General features: G+C 38.6%; 1 protein-coding gene across 1 annotated transcript in view; it reads right to left on the bottom strand.

Annotated features, from left to right (window-relative positions):
* The window catches only part of LOC139186277 (ATP-binding cassette sub-family C member 4-like), a 158,891-nt gene that overhangs the window by 5,663 nt on the left and 127,806 nt on the right, over positions 1-25,422 (bottom strand). Inside the window, 3 exon segments of the mRNA XM_070800558.1 lie at positions 4,088-4,193; positions 4,581-4,753; positions 15,311-15,400. Of these exon segments, the coding sequence (XP_070656659.1) occupies positions 4,088-4,193; positions 4,581-4,753; positions 15,311-15,400 (369 nt within the window).

Raw genomic sequence — 25,422 nt, 5'->3', positions numbered from 1 at the left:
AGGATCTCTCCAGGAACCCCAACCCTGAACTGCTTATCAAGCTCTAGTAGGTTAAGTAAAAATACATTATGTCGGATGAGTAAGTCAGTTACATAAGCTCAATGAAGATGTGTTTATGAAGCCTGTTTATGTGCAGATATTCCAGACATTATGTCCTAGACGTATTCCATAATATGGAATTCCATAATATGGACATTCCATATTATGTCCTAGACATAAAAATGAAATGGACCCACTGCAAGATACTTTGATCCATTTTCACTGGCAGGATGTCATCAGCAATAAAGAAGAATTCAGGGAGAGGTGGGTCAGTGCACCAAGAGGTGGTGGTGCCCAGGAGAGGATGGAGGAGAAGCCTGATAAGAAAGATTCTGGGAAATGATGACAACAGAGAGAGATCCCAGTGCACAACAAGTAGAGAGGGGAGGGGAAGGTATGAGTGTCAGATCTGTCTCTGATTGACAGGTGATGATACGGGACAGCTGTCCAACCCTGGAAGGTGATTTCTCATTGGTAAAATGGGTGCCTGTGATTTTCAGTGATTGGACAATGTGGCGAGTATTAACTCAAAATCCTGTCTTAGGTCTTGAAACAATAAATCATTCTTCTCACTGGGAAAGGATAAAGGCTGGATCAGGGAGACCTCCACAGCTACTCTCCCAAAGCCGCTGCCTTAGCACACAAGCGCCACATCCCCATAAAGTATTTCTTCTCCCCAACTGTACTTTCTACCTCAGTGTTAGTAATATTTCCTCTGAAAACTTGAATGAAATCTTTTGGTGTGTTTTAGAAGGAGCTTTTCTCTTTTCAAATGTTCTAATTAGGAGAAGGCAATCGCACTCCACTCCAGTACTCTTGCCTGGAAAATCCCATGGTCGGAGGAGCCTGGTGGGCTGCAGTTCATGGGGTCGCAAAGAGTTGGACATGACTGAGCGACTTCACTTTCACTTTTCACTTTCATGCCTTGGAGAAGGAAATGGCAACCCACTCCAGTGTGCTTTCTGGAGAATGCCAGGGACGGGGGGAGCCTGGTGGGCTGCCGTCTATGGGGTCACACAGAGTCGGACACTACTGAAGTGACTTAGCAGTAGCAGGTTTATAAAAGAAAAGTTCCACGAAGGTAAAAAGTAGAATCTAAGTAAAACTCTAGTTAGGTATGAGCTGTCTTATGCTTTTCAGATGGGTATGTTATGACCATTTCTGGTTTTCACTTCTGTGGGAAAAATTCTAAGAAGAGGTTTGAGATGATGAAGAAATAAGGAATATAAAACCGTAAGATGGCCTATAAACAGAAGAGGTGGGATATGAGTTTCTCAGCTCTGCTTTCGGTTCTTCATCATTCATTTCCAGAGAATTTTCTGAGGACAGTGAAAGTGTTGACCACAGACAACAACATTGTTAGAGGAACTGCAGATTATCACATGCTTCCTTTGTTCACACCAACAGGAGGATTCGGGTGATATGAAGGTGGCAGTGTGCAGGGACTGGAAGCAAGAGCTGGGCTGTTGGCTGCAGATAAAGCAGGTCACAAGCACCCAGCTACTCTAAAAAACTACAGAAAGAACTCTGTACTGTAGAGACAGTGGTGAGTCTTAGGATAAAGAGCATTTCTAATTTGTCTGTCTTGCTCCACTGTTTTGTGGCAACAGAGAAAGTAAGGAAGATTATATTAACTGTCATTATGACTCCATCATGTTTAATAAACTTAATATTGAAAGAACTTCTTGTGAAATAGAATTCTAAGCCTGACACATGAATGGTGCTTAATGAACCAAAGCGGGGTAAATCCCTTTGGAGAGATAACACATAAACAAAGCTATTAATTAGGTTACAATTGTTTCCCAACAAGCCCTTTCTCTTATTTACTTACAGTGAACAAAACCATATCCATCTAATCATTTCAAGATTTTTGATAAAAGTGACAATTTGGAAAATATATAGATGTCTAAGTTTGAGATTAATTATCCTCTATCCCTATGATGAAATTTTAGGCAGATTTAAGAACTGAGCTGTGGAAAATTAATAAATGACATGGGGAATTTTAAGAATACATATAAATTCTGATAATGAAATATTCTGTTTTGCAGAATAAAACAAATTATTAAACTGGCTCTAATGTTATCCAAATGATTTTATAGCACTAAATAACTGCTACTTTCTGGTAGTGGGCATTTTGTAATCTTTCCTTTATGAGATTTTCTTTTATTTTCATATTTTTACCTTGCACATTTATTGCCATTTTATAACAAAAAAATATTTTTATGGATTAGATTCAATTAAAAATAGAATTAAAAAAAAACACACTTCTTTGTGCAGAAGTACTCATGTGCAACAAAATGTAATTATTACACTTAATCACTTGCAATGATAGGACTTTATGGTGACAACACCACTGGTTATGCTCTTCATCAGCATTTGTCACTTCCCCAGCTACTCCTTGAGGCCAGTCACCTGCCCTCTGGAGCATTAGGCTTTGAAGCAAACTGACTCATCTTTATGTCCACTTTAAAGCTTTCAGAATAGACAGTCACCTGTTTTCCAGAAAGGAAAGAGGTACAGTCATCCCTCAGTGTGGGTACAGTTCCAGAACACCAGAATGAAGTGAACACGGCAGTAAAGTGAGTCATATGAACGTTCTGATTTCCCAGAACATACAGAAGTTATGTTTACATGACACTGGCCTATCAAGTGTGCAATAGCATTGTGTCTGAGAAAACAATGTACAGACCTTAACCTAAAAACAATGCAATGGTTAAAAAAAAAAATACTAACCAACAGAGAAGACTTCAGCAAGTCATAGCAGTAACATTGATGTTACAGATCACCAGAGCAACTATAACAATTGTGAAAAACTTTGACATGTAGTGAGAATTACCAAAACGTGAGACAGAGACATGGAATGATCAAATACTGTTTGAAAAATGGTTCCCATAGACTTGTTCAATGCAGGGTTATGATAAGTTCTCAATTTATAAAAATGCAGTATCAGGGAAGTGCAATAAAACATGGTATGTCTATTTCTAAAGCAAAAATTATAAATAAGTTTCAAATTGGGTAAGGAGTACGTCAAGGCTGTATATTGTCACTCTGCTTATTTAACGTATATGCAGAGTACATCATGTGAAATGTCAGGCTGGATGAAGCTCAATCTGGAATCAAGATTGCCAGTAGAAATATCAATAACGTCAGATATGCAGATGACACCACCCACATGGAAGAAAGCAAAGAGGAACTAAAGAGCCTCTTGAAGGTGAAAGAGGAGAGTGAAAAAGGCTGGCTTAAAACTTAACATTAAAAAGATGAAGATCATGACACCTGGTCCCATCACTTCATGGCAAACAGATGGGGAAACAATGGAAACAGTGTCAGACTTTTGTTTCTTGGTTTCCAAAATCACTGGGGACAGTGACTGCAGCCATGAATTAAAAATATGCTTGCTCCTTGGAAGAAAAGCTATGACAAACCAAGACAGCATATTAAAAAGCTGAGACATTACTTTGCTGACAAAGGTCAGTCTAGTCAAAGCTATGTGGTTTTTCCAGTAGTCATGTATGGATGTGACAGTTGAATCATAAAGAAGGCTGAGTGCCAAAGAATTGATGCTTTCAAACTGTGGTGCTGGAGAAGACTCTTGAGAATCCCTTGGACTGAAAGAATATCAAACTAGTCAATCATAAAGGAAATCAACCCTGAATATCCACTGGAAGGACTGATGCTGAAGCTGAAGCTTCATTATTTTGGCTACCTGATGTGAAGAGATGACTCACTGGAAAAGATTCTGATGTTGGGAAAGATTAAAGGTAAGAGGATAAGGGGATGACAGGGGATGAGATGGTTGGATGGCATCAGGTACTCAACAGACATGAGTTTGAACAAACTGGGACATAGTTAAGGCCTGGTATGCTGAACTCCATGGGGTTGCAAATAGTCAGACATGACTGACCAACTAAACAACAAAAATTTTCAGGAAAGAGAGGAGAAACTAAGAGAAAATTACATTACTGGAGGTTCCTATCAAGTTTTACAAGGAAGGATCCATTGAAAAACTGAACATAAATGAAAACAACTAAAATGGTGAGGGTCTTACCATTATCCCTTGACAGTTAATAACACTGCTCAAACTGTGTGCGATGGTTAGCACAGTGCAGTGAGCAAAACTCTCACGAATTTTTGTTTGTATTAATTCATCAGTCCTAGAATCAAAGAAATTAGTCATGATATTTTTGCAATGTTTTTAAAAATCAATACCTTAACATATAATCTTGTGCCTAAAAAACTAAGTATAAAAAGTTTATTTAGAAATTTACCATTTTTCATAAAATGATAGAAAACAGTCTTCCCTCAAAACAGATTGAAACTATGAGCTGGATTTAGAAATCTAGCTCTCTTAGTATGCCTTATAACAACACCAACCCATATAACATGTCATGGTTTTTCCTTTGTTTTCTGGAATTAATATTATCAAGAAATATCCATAAGGCCAAGAGGATACTTAGAAACATTTCTAAGCATCACTAAATGTTTTCCATTTACCACATTTAGAAGTCAGATTCAAGGTTTCCTTGGTCTCAGCTCCATACCTTGGATCCACATTTGATGTGGCTTTGTCAATAATCAATATCTGATTTTTCTTGAGAATAGCCCTGGCAAGGCACACCAGTTGTCTCTGTCCAACACTCAAGTTCAATCCATATTCTGCTAATTCAGTATTCATTTTACCAGGAAGATTTTTGATGGTGTCTTTAAGTTGTACCTGTGAATACAGAAAGAACGACATTTTCCTAAGCAAACTGTTACTGAAGTAGACAAGCCTCTTACTCATTAGAACTTTGACATCCTCAGGACTTCTTATGTATGTTACATGTACATCCAGGTGATGGGGAGAGCTCTTTTCAAAGAGTGTTCACTGAGAAAGATAATGGAGTCAAGTCAGGACAGAAAGATCTCAATGTCCCCCATCCCTGCCTCAAGGCATCCTCCAGAAATACCACATAGGAGTTAGTTAAAGAAGTCTCTCAGAAACTGAAGCTATTTCTCCCAATGTGGTTTAAGCAGAAAAGTAAAAATAATATTCATGGTTGAGTCAAGTTTCCCAAAGTTCATTTTGCATAGGAGTTGGTACAATAAAGAAAAACTTCAAAAATTTGTACAGTAAAGTCTTTTTCTCTGAAGATATAATCTTACCAGCATTTTACCATTTGGTGAAGTTTAAAATACACAAATTCAAACAATGCCAAACAGCACCTATACACTAGTAATCCTGGAACCTGCTCTAGTGATGGTTCTTTCCCAAATTTAATTCTATAAATAGTGGACCAATCAAGTGCATTTTCCTCAGTGTCATAAATGTCTTGCGGTGAATGAAAATTTATGAAAAATAAGACACAACATCTTATTTCCCCCAGAATATGGATATAGGTGATGTTTATATTAATCTATCTTCATAAATGTGTCCGTTGCAGCTGCGAGGAGCTACCCTACGTCCAAGGTAAGGAGCAGATGCTGCACTTTGTTGGAGAAGCCATGAAGTATATCCACGTCCAAGGTAAGAGAAACCTAAGTAAGAAAATAGGCACTGAGAGAGGGCATTAGAGGGCAGACAGATAGAAACCACAATCATAGACAACTAGGCAATCTGATGACATGGACCACAGCCTTGTCTAACTCAATGAAACTAAGCCATGCTGTGTGGGGCCACCCAAGATGGACCAATCATGCTGGAGAGGTCTGACAGAATGTGGTTCACTGGAGAAGGGAATGGCAAACCACTTCAGTATTCTTTCCTTGAGAACCCCGTGAACAGCATGAAAAGGCAAAAAGATAGGACACTGAAAGATGAACTCCCCAGGTTGGTAGGTGCCCAATATGCTACTGGAGATCACTGGAGAAATAGCTCGAGAGAGAATGAAGGGATGCAGCCAAAGCAAAAAAAAAAAAAAAAAACACCCAGTTGTGGATGGGACTGGAAATAGAAGCAAGGTTCGATGCTGTAAAGAGCAATATTGCATAGGAACCTAGAATGTTAGGTCCATAAATCAAGGCAAATTGGAAGTGGTCAAACAGAAGATGGCAAGAGTGAACGTTGACATTCTAGGAATCAGCAAACTAAGATGGACGGGAATGGGTGAATTTAACTCATATGACCATTATGTATACTACTGTGGGCAGGAATCTCTTAGAAGAAATGGAATAGCCATAATGGTCAACAAAAGAGTCCGAAATGCAGTACTTGGATGCAATGTCAAAAACGACAGAATGATCTCTGTTCATTTCCAAGGCAAACCATTCAATATCATGGTAATCCAAGTCTGTGCCCCAACCAATAATGCTGAAGAAACTGAAGTTGAACGGTTCTATGAAGACCTACAAGACCTTCTAGAACTAACACTCCCAAAAGATCTCCTTTTCATTATAGGGGACTGGAATGCAAAAGTAGGAAGTTAAGAAACACCTGGAGTAACAGGCAAATCTGGTCTTGGAATACAGAATGAAGCAGGGCAAAGGCTAATAGAGTTCTGCCAAGAGAACGCACTGGAAATAGCCAACACCCTCTTCCAATAACACAAGAGAAGACTCTACACATAGACATCACCAGATGATCAACATGGAAATCGGATTGATTATATTCTTTGCAAAAGATGGAGAAGCCCTATACAGTCAGCAAAAACAAGACCGGGGGCTGAATGTGGCTCAGATGGGGAACTCCTTATTGAAAAATTCAGACTTAAATTGAAGAAAGTGGAAAAAACCACTAGACCATTGAGGTATGACCTAAATCAACTCCCCTATGACTATACAGTGGAAGTGAGAAATAGTTTTAAGGGACTAGATCTGATAGATAGAGTGCCTGATGAACTATGGACTGAGGTTCATAACATTGCACAGGAGACAGTAATCAAGACCATCCCCAAGCAAAAGAAATTCAAAAAAGCAAAATGGCTGTCTGAGGAGGCCTTACAAATAGCTGTGAAAAGAAGGGAAGCGAACAGCAAAGGAGAAAAGGAAAGATATACCCATTTGAATGCAGAGTTCCAAAGAATAGCAAGGAGAGATATTAAAGCCTTCCTCAGTGATCAACTCAAAGACATAGAGGAAAACAATAGAATTGGAAAGACTCGAGATCTCTTCAAGAAAATTAGAGATACCAAGGGAACATTTCATGCAAAGATGGGCTCAATAAAGGACAGAAATGGTAGTGACCTAACAGAAGCAGAAGGTATTAAAAAGAGGTGGGAAGAATACACAGAAGAACTCTACAAAAAGATCTTCATGATCCAGATAATCATGATGTTATGATCACTGACCTAGAGCCAGACATCCTGGAATGTGAAGTCAAGTGGGCTTTAGGAAGCATCACTACAAACAAAGCAAGTGGAGATGATGGAATCCCAGTTGAGCTATTTCAAAACCTGAATGATGATGCTGTGGAAGTGCTGCACTAAATATACCAGCAAATTTGGAAAACTCAGCAGTGGCCACAGGACTGGAAAAGGTCAGTTTTCATTCCAATCCCAAAGAAATGCAATGCCAAAAAATCCTCAAACTACTGCATATTTGCACTCATTTCACATGCTAGTAAAGTAATGCTCAAAATTATCCAAGACAGGTTTCAGCAATATGTGAACCATGAATTCCAGATGTTCAATCTGGTTTTAGAAAAGGCAAAGGAACCAGAGATAAAATTGCCAACATCTGCTGGATCATAGAAAAAGCAAGAGAGTTCCAGAAAAACATCTATTTCTGCTTTTTTGACTATGCCAAAGCCTTTGACTGTGTGGATCACAATAAACTGTGGACAATTCTGAAAGAGATGGGAATACCAGACCACATGACCTGCCTCTTGAGAAACCTGTATGCAGGTCAGGAAGCAACAGTTAGAATTGGATATGGAACAACAGACTGGTTCCAAATAGGAAAAGGAGTATTCAAGGCTGTATACTGTCACCCTGCTTATTTAACTTCTATGCAGAGTACATCATGAGAAATGCTGGGCTGGAAGAAGCACAAGCTGGAATCAAGATTGCTGGGAGAAATATCAATAACCTCAGATATGCAGATGACACCACCCTTATGGTAGAAAGTGAAGAGGAACTAAAAAGCCTCTTGATGAAGGTGAAAGAGGAGAGTTAAAAAGTTGGCTTAAAGCTCAACATTCAGAAAACTAAGATAATGTCATCTGGTCCCATCACTTCATGGCAAATAGATGGGGAAACAGTGGAAACAGTGTCAGATTTTATTTTTCTGGGCTCCAAAATCACTGCAGATGGTGACTGCAGCCATGAAATTAAAAGACACTTACTCCTTGGAAGGAAAGTTATGACCATCCTAGACAGCATATTAAAAAGCAGAAATATTACTTTGTCAACAAAGGTCCATCTAGTCAAGGCTATAGTTTTTCCAGCGGTCATGTATGGATGTGAGAGTTGGACTATATAGAAAGCTGATCACTGAAGAATTTATGCTTTTGAACTGTGGTGTTGGAGAAGACTCTTGAGAGTCCTTTGGACTGCAAGGAGATCCAACCAGTGCATGCTAAAGGAGCTCAGTCCTGGGTATTCATTGAAGGACTGATATTGAAGCTGAAACTCCAATACTTTGGCCACCTGATGTGAAGAGCTGACTCATTTGAAAAGACCCTAATGCTGGAAAAGATTGAGTGTGGGAGGAGAGGCCGAGGATGAGATGGTTGGATGGCATCACCAACTCAATGGACATGGGTTTGGGTGGACTCTGGGATTTGGTGATGGACAGGGAAGCCTGGCATGCTGCAGTTCATGGGGTTGCAAAGCGTCAGACACAACCGAGTGACTGAAATGAACTGAATCTTCAACAAATTGTACTCATAAGTTTAGAAAAAAACAAACTTTTAATTGCCTAAGATAATCTGAAAGACATTTGGTGGTAGGGGTCAGTTCAATAAATATTTATTTTGGAAAAATATTATAGAGCAAGAACCAAACTCAGTCTATACCTGAAGAAAAAAGAAGAAATACACTTCAAATTAAGAGACCAACAGATTGATGAATGATGGCTGATAAGTTATCTGACACATTACATTATCAGATAACAACACACCAAGGGTGAGTGAGCAGAGTTTTCATTTTTCAGGTATACTAAATGCTGGAGCAAGTCTATAAATGTGAACCTGAATTGTGTTCCTGATGGAGTCCTATCCCATGAAAGGGAAACCCTGAGTTAGGATTAAATATGGAAATATGGTATTGGTAGGTAATGTTAGCATGAAAAGTACACAGAATATAAAGGGTAAAATTCAGGCTGTGGTGCAAGTGGTTGAACTTGCTTAAAACTGACATCCTTACTCACACTTGCCTCTGACTTCGATAACATTTCATCACTAATTTGATTGTATACTTTCACTCGAGTTTGTCCATATCTACTTCATGAGGCAAAAAGGTTGTCATGGGAAATGTTTTTCAGAAAATTCTGTTTTCTGAGACTCTGTCTTCCTTTATAAATCAGGGATGGTTATGAGAATATATGAATATGAAGACTTTCTGTAATATAATTATAAAATCAAATTATAATAAAGTATTAAAATAGGAAAAAAGGAAAATAGAAGCAGTAGAAAATAATAACTAGGAGTTACAACTAGAGAATCTCAAAACATACTAGATAATAGTATAATATTACATTGAGCTTATTAATTGAGATAACTGTGTTAGGACATATAAGAGAATGTCCTTGTTCTTACAAGATGTACATTTATGTATTTAAAGGTGAAATCCAACTTTTAATAAACATTTCTACAACTTCTAGATGTTAAGATGGGTACCTCTTAACATTGATAAGAGTATAAAATGAATCAGTACATGTAGAATTTATGACAGATCAATAGATACTGTCCATTATTAATAATGTTGCTAGCTGGTCCACTTCATGTTCTACTTCATTTTCCTCCTTTGCATGTATCAGCACTGAGACCTTGTTACATATGCATTGGCTTATTTTCCATCTTCCCCAAGAGAATTTAAGCTCCAAAAGGGTAGGGACTGTGTATTTTAATGACTGTGATAGCCCCAGAGTCTGCAACAATGCCTGTCTAACAAGCTCTCAGTAGACACTTCTTGGCTGTATGAATGAAAGCATAAGTGAATGCCACTCTGTGACATATCTGTTCCTATAAATTATAAAATAAATCCACATAGATAAATAATTTTTATAAAACAATATTTTCTTAAGTGTAAGTATAAAAGGAATGTATTATTTTTTAATCTCTTATTTTTATTTATTTTTAATATACATTTATTTACTTTAATTGGAGGTTAATTATTTTACAGTATTGTATTGGTTTTGCCATACATCAACATGAATCCATCACAGGTATACACGTGTTCACCATCCTGAACCACCCTCCCTCCTTCCTCCCCATACCATCCCTCTGGGTCGTCTCAGTGCACCAGCCCCAAGCATCCAGTATCATGCATACACATCAAGGAAACCAGAACTGAAAGAGACACGTGTACCCCAATGTTCATTGCAGCACTGTTAATAATAGCCAGGACATGGAAGCAACCTAGATGTCCATCAGCAGATGAATGGATAAGAAAGCTGTGGTACATATGCACAATGGAGTATTACTCAGCCATTAAAAAGGAATATATTCTTATGACAATTAACTGGCTCCAAGATATCACAGGGCTTCCCTCATAGCTCAGTCAGTAAAGAATCTTCCTGCAATGCAGGAGACCCGTGTTCAATTCCTGAGTTGGGAAGATCCCCTGGAGAAGGAAATGGCAACCCATACCAGTATTCATGCCTGGAGGATCCCATGGACAGAGGAGCCTGGCAGGCTACAGTCCATGGGGTCGCAAGAGTCAGACACGACTTAGCGACTAAACTACTACTACTAACATATCACAACATCACACTTTAAAGAGTGGAAAGCACTGAAAAAGTTATGATTTAATATGACTATAATATGAATAATACTATTCAAAATTATACATCTCAGTACAGAATTCTTCAGATTGTTTTTGAGCTTGGGAAAATAATAGAATATAGCAAAATTGAAAAACAATACACTGAAATTGAAGGCACCCTATTTCTATCACTGTAAACATTTTCACAGTAACCTACTACATGTACTGTATCTAGCAATCAGGCACCAACACCCCTCATAGGAGGTTAACACAGATGTCATATGGTTTATATATTTTGTGGAACCTTCTTACTTTTCAAAAAGAAAGGCTGGTATGGGCTGAAAAGAGACAGGAAATGCAATCAACAGATGGGGAAGAGCTTTTATTATAGCAGGACTGGCAGTAAAGGAAGTAAAGAGGGGGGCCCGTTCACCTAATACAAGGCCTGGGAAATGGACATGTGGCCTGTCTCCACTGCAAGGACTGAACCATATAGTTCCTGATGCACAGGCTGCTGATGCCCAGGTTTCTGTATCTTAGTTTCCTGTGTAATGAGACACACTTCTGTCCAAACAGAGACACTATCAATATCGAGGATTTGACTGCATGATTTCTTCCCCAGTTTTGACAGGACAGACCATATGCTTAACTTCATAGTCCAGAATCTAAGCTGTTTTATATTTATTTTTTAACAGAAGCAACACACTGGTGATTCATGTTGAGAGCTTTATCTACTGTGATCTTTCAACCTTTGAGTGATTAAGTGCTTCAACTTCAGGTACATTCATGTTATATGTGTGGCATTGCCTTTGCTTCTTAGTCTCCCAATCAGCACTAACTAACTCATGAACTTTTGTCAGTTTATAGTAAGGTGACTAGTTTTCAGTATATGAAAAATATATTTTCAGCATATTTTAAAAATAACCAAGATGAGATGGGCAGCATCCATGGGACTGCCTCCCTTATGAATGTCCATCTCTCCCAAGGAAGGAGGAAAAAGAACTAGAGGACTTTAAAAGAGGCAAACATAGTGGTTCTCTCCTACTCACTCTCAGGCCAGGTCTGTGAGTTTGGGTTCACATGTCCAGTTTGACACCGTTTACAAACTAATAACTAGGGTTTTGAGTTCACTTAAAAAGTGACCTCACTGATTCAGTGATACCTGTAAGAGTGACAGGCTTTCTAGGTGGTGCAGTGGTTATGAATCCTCCTGCCAATGCAGAAGATGCAAGAGACATGGGTTCAATTCCTGGTTTGGGAAAATCCCCTGGAGTAGGAAACAGCATGGAGAAGGCAATGGCACCCCACTCCAGTACTCTTGCCTGGAAAATCCTATGGATGGAGGAGCCTAGTAGGCTGCAGTCCATGGGGTCACGAAGAGTCGGACACAACTGAGCGACTTCACTTTCACTTTTCTCTTTTATGCATTGGAGAAGGAAATGGCAACCCACCCCAGTGTTCCTGCCTGGAGAATCCCAGGGACGGGGGAGCCTGGTGGGCTGCCGTCTATGGGGTCGCACAGAGTTGGACACGACTGAAGCAACTTAGCAGCAGCAGGAAACAGCAACCCACTCCAGTATTTCTTGCCTGGAAAACTCCATGAACAGACGAGTCTGGTGGGCTACAGTCCCACAGAAGGACAGAAAAAGTCAGACTCGACCGAGCATGCACACGCACACACTTAGAGTGATAAATCACCCCATTATTCTATTTCTTTAGGAATTTTTCTTTATCGTATCTGTATGTTTTCAATGAAATATTTTGTAGGTTTTCTTTAAAACAGTCCTAAAGAAGCAGTTCCTAGAGAAACACAATGATGGGACGATTTCTCTAAGTGATATCACCAACATTAACAGGATCAATTACAGAAGCAACACATGGAAACCACATACTGCACTTCTGAAATAGACTCACATCTATTTCTTTTTATAGAAAGCTCCAAATGTAGTTTAAATAAAGGTAGATCTTAGTATTATCGACCCCTTCTACCACTTCATCATTTTTAGAATTTAGATTAATGTTGCCCCTCTGTCTGTGGCACAAGGTGTTCTAAAATTCTAGAGTAATTTTTCTACCTGAGAATTGGTGAAAAAATGTATCAGCTGGGAAACAAATAGAAAAATAATTTACCAGTACCTCCAGTTTTTTTTTAAGATGTCATAATTTCACCATTAAATCTGTCCTGTGAATTCAAGATCAGCAGATCACCCTATCTTTTATTACATTTGATGGTTAACTGCTCTCCCTTCTTCTCTTCTAGAGTTTCACTATAGACTCGCAAACTTCCATGAAATCAGAGGTGCACTTCTTTTTGGGCAGGAGAAGGTAAAGCAATTGGCCCAATTTACGAAAACAAATTCCCACGTTACTGGAAAGCCAGATGGGTGTGTAAAGACTGTGTGCTGACATCTTTCAGAAAGCAGAATTACTGGCTGGAAATTGTAAGACCTCCAAATCTGCTTGTTCACAGTCAAGGCTCATCTACATATTACAGATTTCAGAGCTTCCCTGGAAGGGTAACACTAAATCACAAACACATCAATTCAAAACAACATGAAAAATCACTCAGATTTGTGTAACAAAAAAAAACGTTAAGAACTATGCCACACTTCTGAAATGAAGACAGCAATCAAAAATTTAATAGTTATTTATGTCAAAGAGTGTTTTTCCTGTTTCCTCTATGAGCTTTATGGTATCTGGTCTTACATTTAGGTATTTAATCCATTTTGAGTTTATTTTTGTATATGGTATTAGGGAGTGTTCTAATTTCATTCTTTTACATGTAGCCGTCCAATTTTCCCAGCACCACTTATTGGAGATGTCTTTTCTCCATTCTATATTCTTGCCTCCTTTGTCATAGACTAGGTGACCACAGGTGTGTGAGATCATCTCTGGGCTTTCTATCCTGTTCCATTGATCTATATTTCTGGTTTTTGTGCCAGTACCATACCATCTTGATTACTGTAGCACTGTATTGAATTCGTCAAAAAGTTCATTTGGGTTTTCTGTGACATCTTACATAATAAACTTTTTTGGCAAACTTAATAATGTCTGAAATCAAGGAACCTAATCCCCAGCTTCATATTTTCTTTCTTAAGATTGCTTTGGCTATTCAGGATCTTTTGTGTTTCCATACAAATTGTAACATTTTTAGCCCTAATTCTATGAAAAACACCATTGGTAATTTGACAGGGATTGTGTGGAATCTGTAGATTCTTTGGGTAGTATAGTCATTTTCACAATATTGATTTTTCAAATCCAAGAACATGATATATCCTTCAATCTGTTTGTGTCATCTTTGGCTTCCTTTGTCAGTCAGAATCTTATGGTTTTCTGAGTACTGGTCTTTTGCCTCCTTAGGTAGGTTTATTCTTAGGTATTTTTTGTTGTTGTTGTTGTTGCAATGGTAATGGAATTGACCCCTAATTTCTCTTTCTGATCTTTCATTGTTAGTGTATAGGAATGCACGTGCTTACTTTTTAAAAGCAAAAAACTAAGCTAGGTCCTATGAGGAATTAGAAGACAGTCTAAGGTTTAGAAGTCTAGAGTTTATACCCTCAGTAGAATTGATTTGTAAAATGAGGGCAAACACACAAAATAATTTTGCATTAAATATTCAAGCCAACAGCAAGTTAATAGTCAAAAATATTTGATGCCAGGTTGAAGGAATTAAAAGAAGTGGGGCAAGAGGAAACATGACACAAATGACAGAAAATTCTCTAGAAATGAACCTCTCCATACAAAAGCTCAGCAAATTCTCCAGGGTTCTGTTACCTGCATTCATGCTGCAGTATTAAAATTACATAATCACCAATAAATAATAATTGTCACATTCCAGGGCTTCCCTGGTGGCTCAGACAGTAAGAATTTGCCTGCAACGTGGGAGACTCAAGTTTGATCCCTGGGTTGGAAAGATCCCCTAGACAATGGAATGGCAACCCACTCCAGTGTTCTTCCCTGGAGAATCCCAGGGATGGGGGAGCCTGGTGGGCTGCCGTCTATGGGGTCACACAGAGTCGGACACGACTGAAGTGACTTAGCAGTAGCAGCAATTGTCTCCACTTAGTAAATGTTCCCTAAGACCAGGAATAAAATGAACACTGGAGGGTAATTAGGGTAATTACTTCACTAGATCACAGTAGAACTTGATCCCACAGCTTTAACATCTAACTTAGTGGTCTGCTAAGGACAAGATAATATATCTAGTCACTCAGGGTTTTAAGGAAAAAGCTAAAATGGAAACATGGCATTATATTGGTTTTCATCATCAATTAACAACATTTTAAGTGTACACATGTCATCAGTGTTCTTCTAGGAGGTAAACAAAGTCAGTTAAACTGTTAAGCTCCTTAATCGCCTGCAATGCTCTAAATGTATACACATGGATACTGATGCTAACAAGTTAATTATATTTAATATTAACAAATTACCTCTTCTAATGCATTCCACAGTTCCTCATTCGTATGTTCATTTAAAGGATCCAGATTGTTCCTCATTGTTCCAGTGAATAAAACAGGTTCCTAAATACCCCAAAATATGGAATGTTATTACCTTAACATCTTTTCATTATATCCCAATATCTACATAACATAATTAAAATATAAAATATCAAAAGTTACTGTAATTATTAATAATAATGTTGAAAATATATGCTTATAAAACATTATCTATAAAATAATTTTCCATGTACAAAGTGTGCTACTAAATATCCTCCAGACTACTGAACATTAATGGAAGAAGAAACTGTTGAAGAAGGTTTTTATCTTAAGAAAAAAACTGAAGAAGAGAAAGAAGGACTTGATTTTTTTTTAATGCCTTCCTGGGAATATCAGCTAAAGCACACACATGCAAACAAGATCTATATAAATTAGTTGTCAATCCTAGTGTGACTGGGAAATATCAATAGCATGATTACTTGAGAGACTTGAAGCTTGTGCCTCAGAGCAAAATCATTAAATATTTGCACATTGGCACTGAAGAACAAACTAGGATCTTTTCTCCACTGGTCAAACAGTCTTCTAGGATATGGAATCTCTCCATTTGTCTGAAAGGAACATCCCCACACGTGCAAAAAGAAGTCAGCTCCTGGGGTCTGCAGCACCTCTGTCCATGGAGAGATCTCCTCGGATTCTGCATCAACCTGATCCCCACATTCTCTCACCTGTGTGTCAGGATGACCTGCTTCACAAAACCTCGTTACCAACAGCAAGGTCAAGATGACCTGAAAACTATTATGACCTGGGTCATAATAAAATTATTAAAATAACTTTTTCCTGTTCTACTTTTGGAGGAGCCACAAGTAAATTAACCTAGAAATATATGTGTCCTTCCAAGTTTCAAGAGATAATCTTGTACAAAAGCTCATGTAGACAATTTACATTTTCTTCTGGAAGGCTGTAGTAAGCCAGGTCACATAATATGAGCAGAGAAGAGTCCAATAGGCTACTTTTAGTGAAGGGGGCAGAGGCACACATGTGGGAACAAGAGGAGACTTGACTTTTCCACAAGTGCCCAGAACTGCTCAGAATCACCAGCCTCAAAATCCTGCCTGGCCTTGGAGCTAAACTTTCCTCCTCACTTCACAAAAGCCTGAGAAGAAAGATGAAGAAGACAGACATTTCTTTTCCCCAGTCATGAAGAAGAATGACACTCAGATAGCCTCCTGTACCTTCTTTCAATATTGTCTCTGTTTTAAGTCTGGTGAGAGACAGATGAATGCAGAAGACTCAGGGAGTGCCACCAAAAAAAGTGTATCCCTAAACAAAATCCAAAATTAAAAAGACACTATAAAAGGAGCTTTATTTGCACAAAGTTGATTAAGTGGTCTGAAATCACTGGTCATACATTTCAAAATGATTACTGAATTAAACTGAAAAATCCTGAGATCCAAATTTAAAGTCTCCCTTAAAACTCTTGAATTCAGGAACAAAGACTAAACAGCAATCTGTGCAGTGGTAAGAGTTCCTTGTTAGAGGAATAAACATCATTCTACTTTAGATTTTCATAAAACTTTTTTACTCTGTAATTATCAACCCTAAGATTCCAGCATGCAGGCAATTTCTCAGCCTTCAGTTGTTTCCACGAGGTTAAAACAGATGACACGGCCAGGCAAGGGGAGGCTGCTCCCCAATATTCCTCTTTTCCCCATCTTAGCTTCATTTTCTGGATCCTTTCAGATAAGCAGCTGCTCCCTGAATATAATCTCAGTCGCTGTTCTTTCTGAGAAACATACTTAACTACTTCACATCCTCAGCACAAAGGATGAACATACATCAGCTCCCTGTTCTGTTCAAGGAAATTACTTAAGAAGAGGTTTCATTTTTGCTTATTCCTCAAATTTTGAATACAAATGGAGGAGTACCATCTTAGAAACACAGGATTTGTCTTTGAAAGTTCCCCCCAGGACTGATGGTCTACACCCCGACTCCCCTGTCTCTGGTTCTTACCCAGATCCTTGGTGTTATCCCATCTCCCCCAATTCTGATCTGTTCATGCAGGGTCAGCAGGACGGTGGGATGAGCCTGGGAGAGAAAGAGAGAGGACCCCAGAAGCTCGCTGCTCCCTGTATATACACACATATATAATATATATATATATACTTTTATATATAAAAATGTATATAACTGAACCTCTTTGCTATACAGTTGAAACAGTGTGAATCAACTATGCTTCAATTTTAAAAAATAAACAGACACACAGAAATTGAATCCTGACTCTGTCCCTTACTTGGTAAGTGGGATAAACTCCTCATGCCTCAGGTTTTAAATATGTTAGGTAAGGATAACAAAAGAATTGTGAGGATTAAGCAGGAAATGGTAGGACAAGTGGCTAAGATGTGTTAGTTATTCCAGAAATGTTAGGAATTATCAATACTCATGTTAACTTGCCAGGGATTTTAACAGGCACTAGAGTGACAGACATGAGAAATATAGGCTCTGTCCTCAAGGAAAGGAATGAGTGTGGGGCAGGCTGAGAAGGCCAGAGGTCTTAGTGTATAAGTAAGTAAGAAAGTACCAGTGTATACAAGATGGGAGCCAGGAAAGAAGCTGGCGGGAGGGGAGGCAGAAATCAAAGTACAAAAAAATCCTAGTCTGTTTTCTTGCTTTTGGTGGAAAATGTTAAATTCATTTTTTTTGTTACACTTTTCCCCAAAATTTCTATTGTGTCTTTTGTTTTTTATTTTTGTTTCTTTGCTTTACTATTTATATTTATAAAAACAACTTAGTTTATATTGTAACTATAATTATAAAGAAAATGACCAAGGACTGTGAACACATAAGCAGAAATTAAAGAATATAGTCACTCTAGAATGTGTTACTCTTTTTACTTAAGCAGAAATAATACCCAAAAGCCTGTGCCCTGATCCTTAAGAATAAAAATAGTTCTTATTGGGGGCAATCCTAAGATGGTGGAGGAATAGGATGGGGAGACCACTTTCTCCCCCACATATTCATAGAAAGAACATTTGAACACTGAGCAAATCCCACAAAACAACTTCTGAATGCTGGCAGAGTAGATCAGGCACCCAGAAAGGCAGTTCATTTTCTTCAAAAGGAGGTAGGACAAAATATATAAAATAAAAAGATAGACAAAAGAGGTAGGGACAGAGATCTGCCCTGGGAAGGGAGTCTTTAAAAAGAGAGAAGTTTTCAAACACAAGGAAACACTCTCATCAGCGGGTCTGTGATGAGCCTTGGAATCTCAGAGGGCAACATAACTGGGAGGAAAAATAAATAAATAATTAAACCCCACAGATTATGTGCTTAACGGCAACTCCCAGTGGAACAGCAGCCCAGACACTTACATCCACCACTAGCAAGCGGGAGCTGGATAGGGAGGCGCGGGCTGCATTGCTTAGGGTAAAGACCAGGCCTGAATGCCCCGAGGGCAATCTAAGGGAACTAACTTGAGATAGCAACCCAGACTGTGGGATAGCTATTCCCTGAAAAGCCCTAGCGTAAGACACGGCCAGGCCCGCTCACAGAACAAAGTACTGAGCAGAGGTAGCTGGCTGTGGACTGGCCCATCCCCACCATAGACAGGCAGGCAAGGGCAGCCAGAGCCACAAGAGGGGAATCACGGCCCCAGAGAGGCATCCTCCACCAAACTGCAAGCAGGCTTTGTTGCTAGCCAAGACTTCTTGGGATTCTGGATGATCGACATCCACTGGGAGGGTCACAGCCAGAGATCTGCTCCCCAAAAGTGACACATGGCACACCTGAGAAGGCGTGCCAGTTATACACCCAGAAAATCGAGTGGCTGGGACGGGGGAGGTGATAAGACGCAGCCTTCAACTGGAGGCGACTGTCCTCACCAAGCACCTGGTCACCTGAGCTGCTTGGACCTGGGAAGGGCACAAAATGCAGGCCCAACCAAGTCTTCACCTTTGTGGAGTACTTGAGAACCTGAATCTAAGTGGCTTAGACCTGGGAACTGCAGGCAACTTAGGGCCGGCCTCAGACAGTTCCCAGCAGAGCAACCTAGAGCCTGAACAGTGTAGACTGAGAAAGCACACATGCCGTAAGTGGGGGCAAACCCAGTGCAGCTGAAACATGGCGAGCACTCCCCACACATGCCAGTGATATTTGTTTGCAGTGTTCCTCCCTCCCCACAGCATGACTGAACAAGTGAGCCTAAGAAAAGTGACCACCACAGCCTCCCTTGTGTCAGGGTGGAAATTAGACACTGAAGAGACCAGCAAACAGAAGAAGCTAAAATAAACGGAGGGAACCACCTTGGAAGTGGCAAGTGCAATAGATTAAAACCCTGTAGTTAGCATTGACTACATAGGAAGGGGCCTATAGACCTTGAGAAGTATAAGCCAAATCAAGGAACTATCTGAAAATGAACAGACCCCACACTGTCCACAACAGCTTCAGAGAAAGTCCTAGATATATTTTTACTACTACCATTTTTTAAATTAAAAAAATATTTTAAGTCCTCTAGTCCTCCTTTAATTTTCATTTTTATAACCTACTATTACCTTGCAAAAAAAAGGACCCCATTTTTAAAGCAAACTTCATGTATATATATAAAATAATTTTTGTGACTTTTTTTTTAATATTGTATTTTTGAGAATCTAACCTGTACTCTAGATTTTTAATCTTTGCTTTTTGGTATTTGCTATCAATTTTGTGTCTTTAAGAACCCAATCTACACTACCCATTTTTACTTGGGAGCGAGATCACTGGCTTGATTGTTCTCTCCCCCTTTTGACTCTCCTTTTTCTCCACCAGGTCTCCTCTATCTCCTGCCTCCCCCTTCTCTTCTCTACCCAATTCTGGGAATCTCTTTGTGTGTTCTGCGCTGTGGAGAACACTTAGATAACTGATTACTGGCTGGATCTCTCTCGCTCCTTTTGATTCCCCCTTTTATCCTCCTGGCCACCTCTGTCTCCTTCCTCCCTCTTCTCTTCTCTGTGTAACTCTGTAAACATCTCTGAGGGATCCAGACTACGGAGAGCACAAAGAGAAGTGATTATTGGCTAGCTTGCTCTCTCACCTTTTGACTCCCCTCTTCTCCTCCTGGTCACCTCTATCTCCCTCCTCCCTCTTCTCTTCTCCATGTAACTCTGTGTACCTCTCTGGGTGTCCCTCACTATAGAGAAACTTTTTATCATTAACCTAGATGTTTTATCATCAGTGCTGTACAGATGGAGAAGTCTTGAGGCTACTGTAAGAATAAGACTGAAAACCAGAGGCAGGAGGCTTAAATCCAAATCCTGAGAACACCAGAGAACTCCTGCCTCCAGGGAACATCAATCGATAGGAGCTCATCAAGAGCCTCCATACCTACATTGAAACCAAGCTCCATCCAAGGGCCAACAAGTTCCAAAGCAAGACACACCATGCAAATTCTCCAGCAACACAGGAACATAGCCCTGAGCTTCAATATTCAGGCTATCCAAAGTCACACCAAACCCATTGACATCTCAAAACTCACTACTGGACACTTCATTGCACTCCAGAGAGAAGAAATCCAGCTCCACCCACCAGAACACAGACACAAGCTTCCCTAACCAGGAAACCTTGACAAGCCACCCATCCAACCCCACCCACAGCAAGGAGCCTCCACAATAAAGAGGAACCACAAATTGCCAGAATACAGAAAGGTTACCCCAAACACAGCAATATAAACAAGATGAAAAGGCAGAGAACTACTCAGCAGGTAAAGGAACAGGATAAATGCCCACCAAACCAAACAAAAGAGGAAAAGATAGGGAATCTACCTGATAAAGAATTCCAAATAATGATAGTGAAAATGATCCAAAATCTTGAAGACAAAATGGAGTTACAGATAAATAGCCTGGAGACAAGGATTGAGAAGATGCAAGAAATGTTTAACAAGGACCTAGAAGAAATAAAAGAGTCAATATATAATGAATAATGCATTAAATGATATATAAAAAACACTCTGGAGGGAACCAATTTTAGAATAATGGGGGCAGAAGATAGGATTAGTGAGGTAGAAGATAGACGGGTAGAAATAAATGAAACAGAGAGGAAAAAAGAAAAAAGAATTAAAAGAAATGAAGACAAATTCAGAGACTTCTGGGACAATGTTAAACGCCCCAACAGTCAAATCATAGGGGTCCCAGAAGAAGAAGACAAAAAGAAAGACGATGAGAAAATACTTGAGGAGATAATACTTGAAAACTTCCCTAACATGGGGAAGGAAATAATCACCCAAATCCAAGAAAGCCAGAGAGTCCCAAACAGGATAAACCCAAGGTGAAACATCCCAAGACACATATTAATCAAATTAACAAAGATCAAACACAAAGAACAAATATTAAAAGCAGCAAAGGAAAAACAACAAATAACACACAAGGGGATTCCCATAAGGATAACAGCTGATCTTTCAATAGAACCTCTTCAGGCCAGAAGGGAATGGCAAGACATACTTAAAGTAACAAAAGAAAAAACAAAAAACAAAAAAACATACAACCCAGATTACTGCACCCAGCAAGCATCTCATTCAAATATGAAGGATAAATCAAAATCTTTACAGACAGCAAAGGCTGAGAGAATTCAGCACCACCAAACCAGCTCTTCAACAAATGCTAAAGGATCTTCTCTAGATAGGAAACACAGAAAGGGTGTATAAACTCGAACCCAAAACAACAAAGTAAATGGCAACAGGATCATACTTACCAATAATTACCTTAAATGTAATTGGGTTGAATGCCCCAACCAAAAGACAAAGACTGGCTGAATGGATACAAAAACAAGACCCCTATATATGTTGTCTACAAGAGACCCACCTTGAAACAAGGGACACATACAGACTGAAAGTGAAGGGCTGGAAAAAGATATTCCATGCAAATAGACACCAAAAGAAAGCAGGAGTAGCAATACTCATATCAGATAAAATAGACTTTAAAACAAAGGCTGTGAAAAAAGACAAAGAAGGACACTACATAATGATCAAAGGATCAATCCAAGACGAAGATATAACAATTATATATATGCACCCAACATAGGAGCACCACAATATGTAAGACAAATGCTAACAAGTATGAAAGGGGAAATTAACAATAACACAATAATAGTGGGAGACTTTAATACCCCACTCACAAATATGGATAGAACAACTAAAAAGAAAATTAATAAGGAAACACAAACTTTAAATGATACAATAGACCAGTTAGACCTAATTGATATCTATAGGACATTTCACTCCAAAACAATGAATTTCACCTTTTTCTCAAGCGCACATGGAATCTTCTCCAGGATAGGTCACATCCTGGGCCATAAATCTGGCCTTGGTAAATTCAAAAAAATTGAAATCATTCCAAGCACCTTTTCTGACTTCAGTGCAGTAAGATTAGATCTCAGTTACAGGAGAAAAACTATTAAAATTCCAATATATGGAGGCTGAACAATATGCTGCTGAATAACTAACAAATCACAGAAGAAATCAAAAAATGCATAGAAATTAATGAAAATGAAAACAGAAGAACCCAAAACCTGTGGGACACTGTAAAAACAGTGCTAAGGGGAAGGTTCATAGCAATACAGGCATACCTCAAGAAACAAGAAAAAAGTCAAATAAATAACCTAATTCTACACTGAGAGCAACTAGAAAAGGAAGAAATGAAGAACTCCAGGGTTAGTGGAAGGAAATAAATCTTAAAAATTAGGGCAGAAATAAACGCAAAAAAAACTGAAGAGACCATAGCAAAAATTAACAAAGCCAAAAGCTGGTTCTTTGAGAAGATAATTAAAATTGACAAACCATTAGCCAGACTCATCAATAAAGAAATGGAGAAGAATCAAATCAATAAATCAGAAATGAAAATGGAGAGATCACAACAGACAACACACAAATACAAAAGATCATAAGAGACTACTATCAGCAACTATATGCCAATAAAATGGACAACTTGGAAGAAATGGACAAATTCCTAGAAAAGTACAACTTTCCAAAACTGAACCAGGAAGAAATAGAAAATCTTAACAGACCCATCACAAGCACAGAAATTGAAACTGTGATCAGACATCTTCCAGCAAACAAAAGCCCAGGTCCAGACGGCTTCACAGCTGAATTCTACCAAAAATTCAGAGAAGAGCTCACACTTATCCTACTCAAACTCTTCTAGAAAATTGCAGAGGAAGGTAAACTTCCAAATTCATTCTATGAGGCCACCATCACCCTAATACCAAAGCCAGAAAAAGATACCAAAAAAAAAAAAAAAAAAGGAAACTACAGGCCAATATCACTGATGAAGATAGATGCAAAAATCCTTAACAAAATTCTAGTAAACAGAATCCAACAACATATTAAAAAGATCATACATCATGACCAAGAGGGCTTTATCCCAGGCATGCAAGGATTCTTCAATATCTGCAAAAAAGTCAATGTAATACACCACATTAACAAAGTGAAAGATAAAATCCATATGATTATCTCAATAGATGCAGAGAAAACCTTTGAAAAACTTCAACATCAATTTATGATAAAAACCTTCCAGGAAGCAGGAATAGAAGGAACATGCCTCAACATAATAAAAGCTATATATGGCAAACCCACAGCAAACATTATCTTCATAGGTGAAAAATTGAAAGCATTTCCCCTAAAGTCAGGAACAAGACAAGGGTGCCCACTCTCACCACTATTCAACATGGTCTTGGAAGTTTTGGCCACAGCAATCAGAGCAGAAAAAGAAATAAACGGAATCCAGATTGGAAAAGAAGAAGTAAAACTCTCACTGGTTGCAGATGACATGATCCTCTACATAGAAAACCCTAAAGACTCCACCAGAAAATTAATAGAGCTAATCAATGAATATAGTAAAGTTGCAGGATATAAAATAAACACACAGAAATCCCTTGCATTCCTATACACTAACAATGAGAAAACAGAAAGAGAAATTAAGGAAACAATTTCAATTCACCATTGCAACAACAATTCCATTCACCATTGCAACAAAAAGAATAAAATACTTAGAGATATATCTACCTAAAAAAAAATACCTATATATAGAAAACTATAAAACACTGGTGAAAGAAATCAAAGAGGACACTAATAGATGGAGACATATACAATGTTCATGGACTGGAAGAATCAATATAGTGAAAATGAGTATACTACACAAAGTAATCTATACATTCAATGCAATCCCTATCAAGCCACCAACAGTATTTTTCACAGAACTAGAACAAATAATTTCACAATTTGTATGGAAATACAAAAAACCTTGAATAGCCAAAGCAATCTTGAGAAAGAAGAAGGGAACTGGAGGAATCAACCTGCCCAACTTCAGGCTCTACTACAAAGCCACAGTCATCAATACAGTATGGTATTGGCAAAAAGACAGAAATATAGGTCAAAAGAACAAAATAGAAAGCCCAGAGATAAATCCACACACCTATGGACACCTTACCTTTGACAAAGGAGGCAAGAATATACAATGGAGAAAAAAACAATCTCTTTTACAAGTGGTGCTGGGAAAACTGGTCAACCACTTGTAAAATAATGCAACTAGAAAACTTTCTAACACCATACACAAAAATAAACTCAAAATGGATTAAAGATCTAAATGTAATACCCAGAAACTATAAAACTCCTAGAGGAGAACATAGGCAAAATACTCTCGACATAAATCACAGCAGGATTCTCTATGATCCACCTCCCAGAATATTGGAAATAAAAGCAAAAATAGACAAATGGGACCTAATTAAACTTAAAAGCTTTTGCACAACAAAGGAAACTCCAATCAAGGTGAAAAGACAGCCTTCAGAATGGGAGAAAATAATAGCAAACAAAGCAACTGACAAAGAATTAATCTCAAAAATATACAAGAAACTCCTGCAGCTCAATTCCAGAAAAATAAATGACCCAATCAAAAAATGGGCCAAAGAACTAAACAGACATTTCTCCAAAGAAGACACACAGATGGCTAACAAACACATGAAAAGATGCTCAACATCACTTATTATCAGAGAAATGCAAATCAAAACCACAACGAGGTACCATTTCATGCCAGTCAGAATGGCTGCTATCCAAAAGTTTCCAAGCAATAAATGCTGGAGAGGGTGTG

Source organism: Bos indicus, chromosome 12, assembly GCF_029378745.1.
Source record: "Bos indicus isolate NIAB-ARS_2022 breed Sahiwal x Tharparkar chromosome 12, NIAB-ARS_B.indTharparkar_mat_pri_1.0, whole genome shotgun sequence".
NCBI lineage: Eukaryota > Metazoa > Chordata > Mammalia > Artiodactyla > Bovidae > Bos > Bos indicus.
Note: the sequence above shows the minus strand (reverse complement) of the source record. Positions and strands in the feature narration are given on the sequence as shown.